General features: G+C 50.5%; 1 protein-coding gene across 1 annotated transcript in view; it reads right to left on the minus strand.

Moving 5' to 3' along the window:
- LOC102418774 (poly [ADP-ribose] polymerase 14-like) overlaps positions 1 to 1,462 on the minus strand; it is a 35,367-nt gene extending 33,905 nt beyond the window's left edge. The window contains exon 1 of the mRNA XM_023757304.1: positions 1,288 to 1,462. Coding sequence (XP_023613072.1) covers positions 1,288 to 1,462 — 175 coding nt within the window. The remainder of the gene's footprint in view (positions 1 to 1,287) is intronic.
- Between the last annotated feature and the right edge of the window lie 14 nt (positions 1,463 to 1,476).

Genomic DNA, 1,476 nt, shown 5'->3' on the forward strand with positions numbered 1-1,476 from the left:
AGAGAGAGAGAAGGAAGGGAGGGAGGAAGGAAGGAAGGAAAGAAGAAAGGAAGGAAGGAAGGAAGAAAGGAAGGAAGGAAGGAAGGGAAGGAAGGAGGGAAGGAGGGAAGGAAGGAAGAAACTTCGATGTGAGAGAGACACATCCACACGGGATAGAACCTGCAACCTTTCAGTGCACTGGCCAATGCTCTAACCACTGAACCCACCAGCCAGGGCCTCCACTTTTCTTCAACAGCAAAAGCAAGCGGGAGGAGAGATATCAGCTGCTCAACTGCCTATGAGGGGGGAACTTCTTCCTCAAAAGCTCAAAACTCTCAACCTCCTTCAACCCAGTCTGAGGACCAGCCTGAAACCGAGGGACAGGTACCAGCGAACGGCCAACAAAGACCGTGGTGATCAGGAGCAAGCTGTCATCTCCCTCCAGTAACTCTCTCTATTTCACCCAGGCAATGTGATTTTAAGCAGGCCTCTTCCCCTGCCCAGGTGACCCCAGAACCACTGGGAAGCTCCAAAATACATGGGGAAATCTCATGACTCCTCCCATTGCTTAGCCCCTTTCCTTCCTCTCCCCTCCCCTAAATATTAACAGAAGAAGAGGGGCACTCCCACTTCCTCCCTCTCACATGGAGCACCAGCCATTCCCAGAGAATCAGTTACCAAATCCAGAACAGCACCCAAGTATGTCTCTTCCAGCCCCACACTGACTTTCATTGTCACAGGGGTTCTCAACCTGTGGGGGTCGAATGACCCTTTCACAGGGGTCGCCTAAATACATCCTGCATATTAGATATTTACATTACGATTCATAACAGTAGCAAAATTACAGTTATGAAGTAGCAACGAAAATAATTTTATTGTTGGGTGTCACCACAACATGAGGAGCTGTATTAAAGGGTCGCGGCATTAGGAAGGTTGAGAACCACTGGAAGGACTCACTTGTCCTCACTCAGAATAACTGCACGGATCTCTTCAAAGGTCTGATTTTCATGGTCTCTCCAAACAGAAACCAATGTTCCTATTTTCAACCAAATTTATCTCCCTAACATATAGTTAGACTTTTATCCCTGGAAACTTTCTCTTCCCTTAAAATCGTGTTCCCATAAACCTTGGGAGTTCTAGAACTGCTGCCTTAATTAATAGGCAGAAGACCAAAAGCGCAAGAGATGCAACTCTGCCATTAGCACTCTGTGTATTAATACATTAACGCACTATGTAGCCTTGTAAAATGAGGCGAGTAACCGGGCTCTCAGCGCCTTTCGGTTCTCCCTGGCGCGGTTCTGCCCCCACCCGCCACCTCCAGGCAGAGGCAGCACCGCTGAGTTCCTAGAAGCGCGGGGCAGAGGAACGCAGCGACTCCGCGCATTTCTGGTCCATTCTGCAACCCGCCCACCCCCAACTGCTGCTGCTGGAGCCGGTCCCGCTGCGCGCCCCAGTCCAAGCGTCCCCACAGGGAGAGCCCCATGGTCTCCTCTCACC

This window comes from Myotis lucifugus, unplaced genomic scaffold (genome assembly GCF_000147115.1).
Source record: "Myotis lucifugus unplaced genomic scaffold, Myoluc2.0 scaffold_105, whole genome shotgun sequence".
Lineage (NCBI taxonomy): Eukaryota > Metazoa > Chordata > Mammalia > Chiroptera > Vespertilionidae > Myotis > Myotis lucifugus.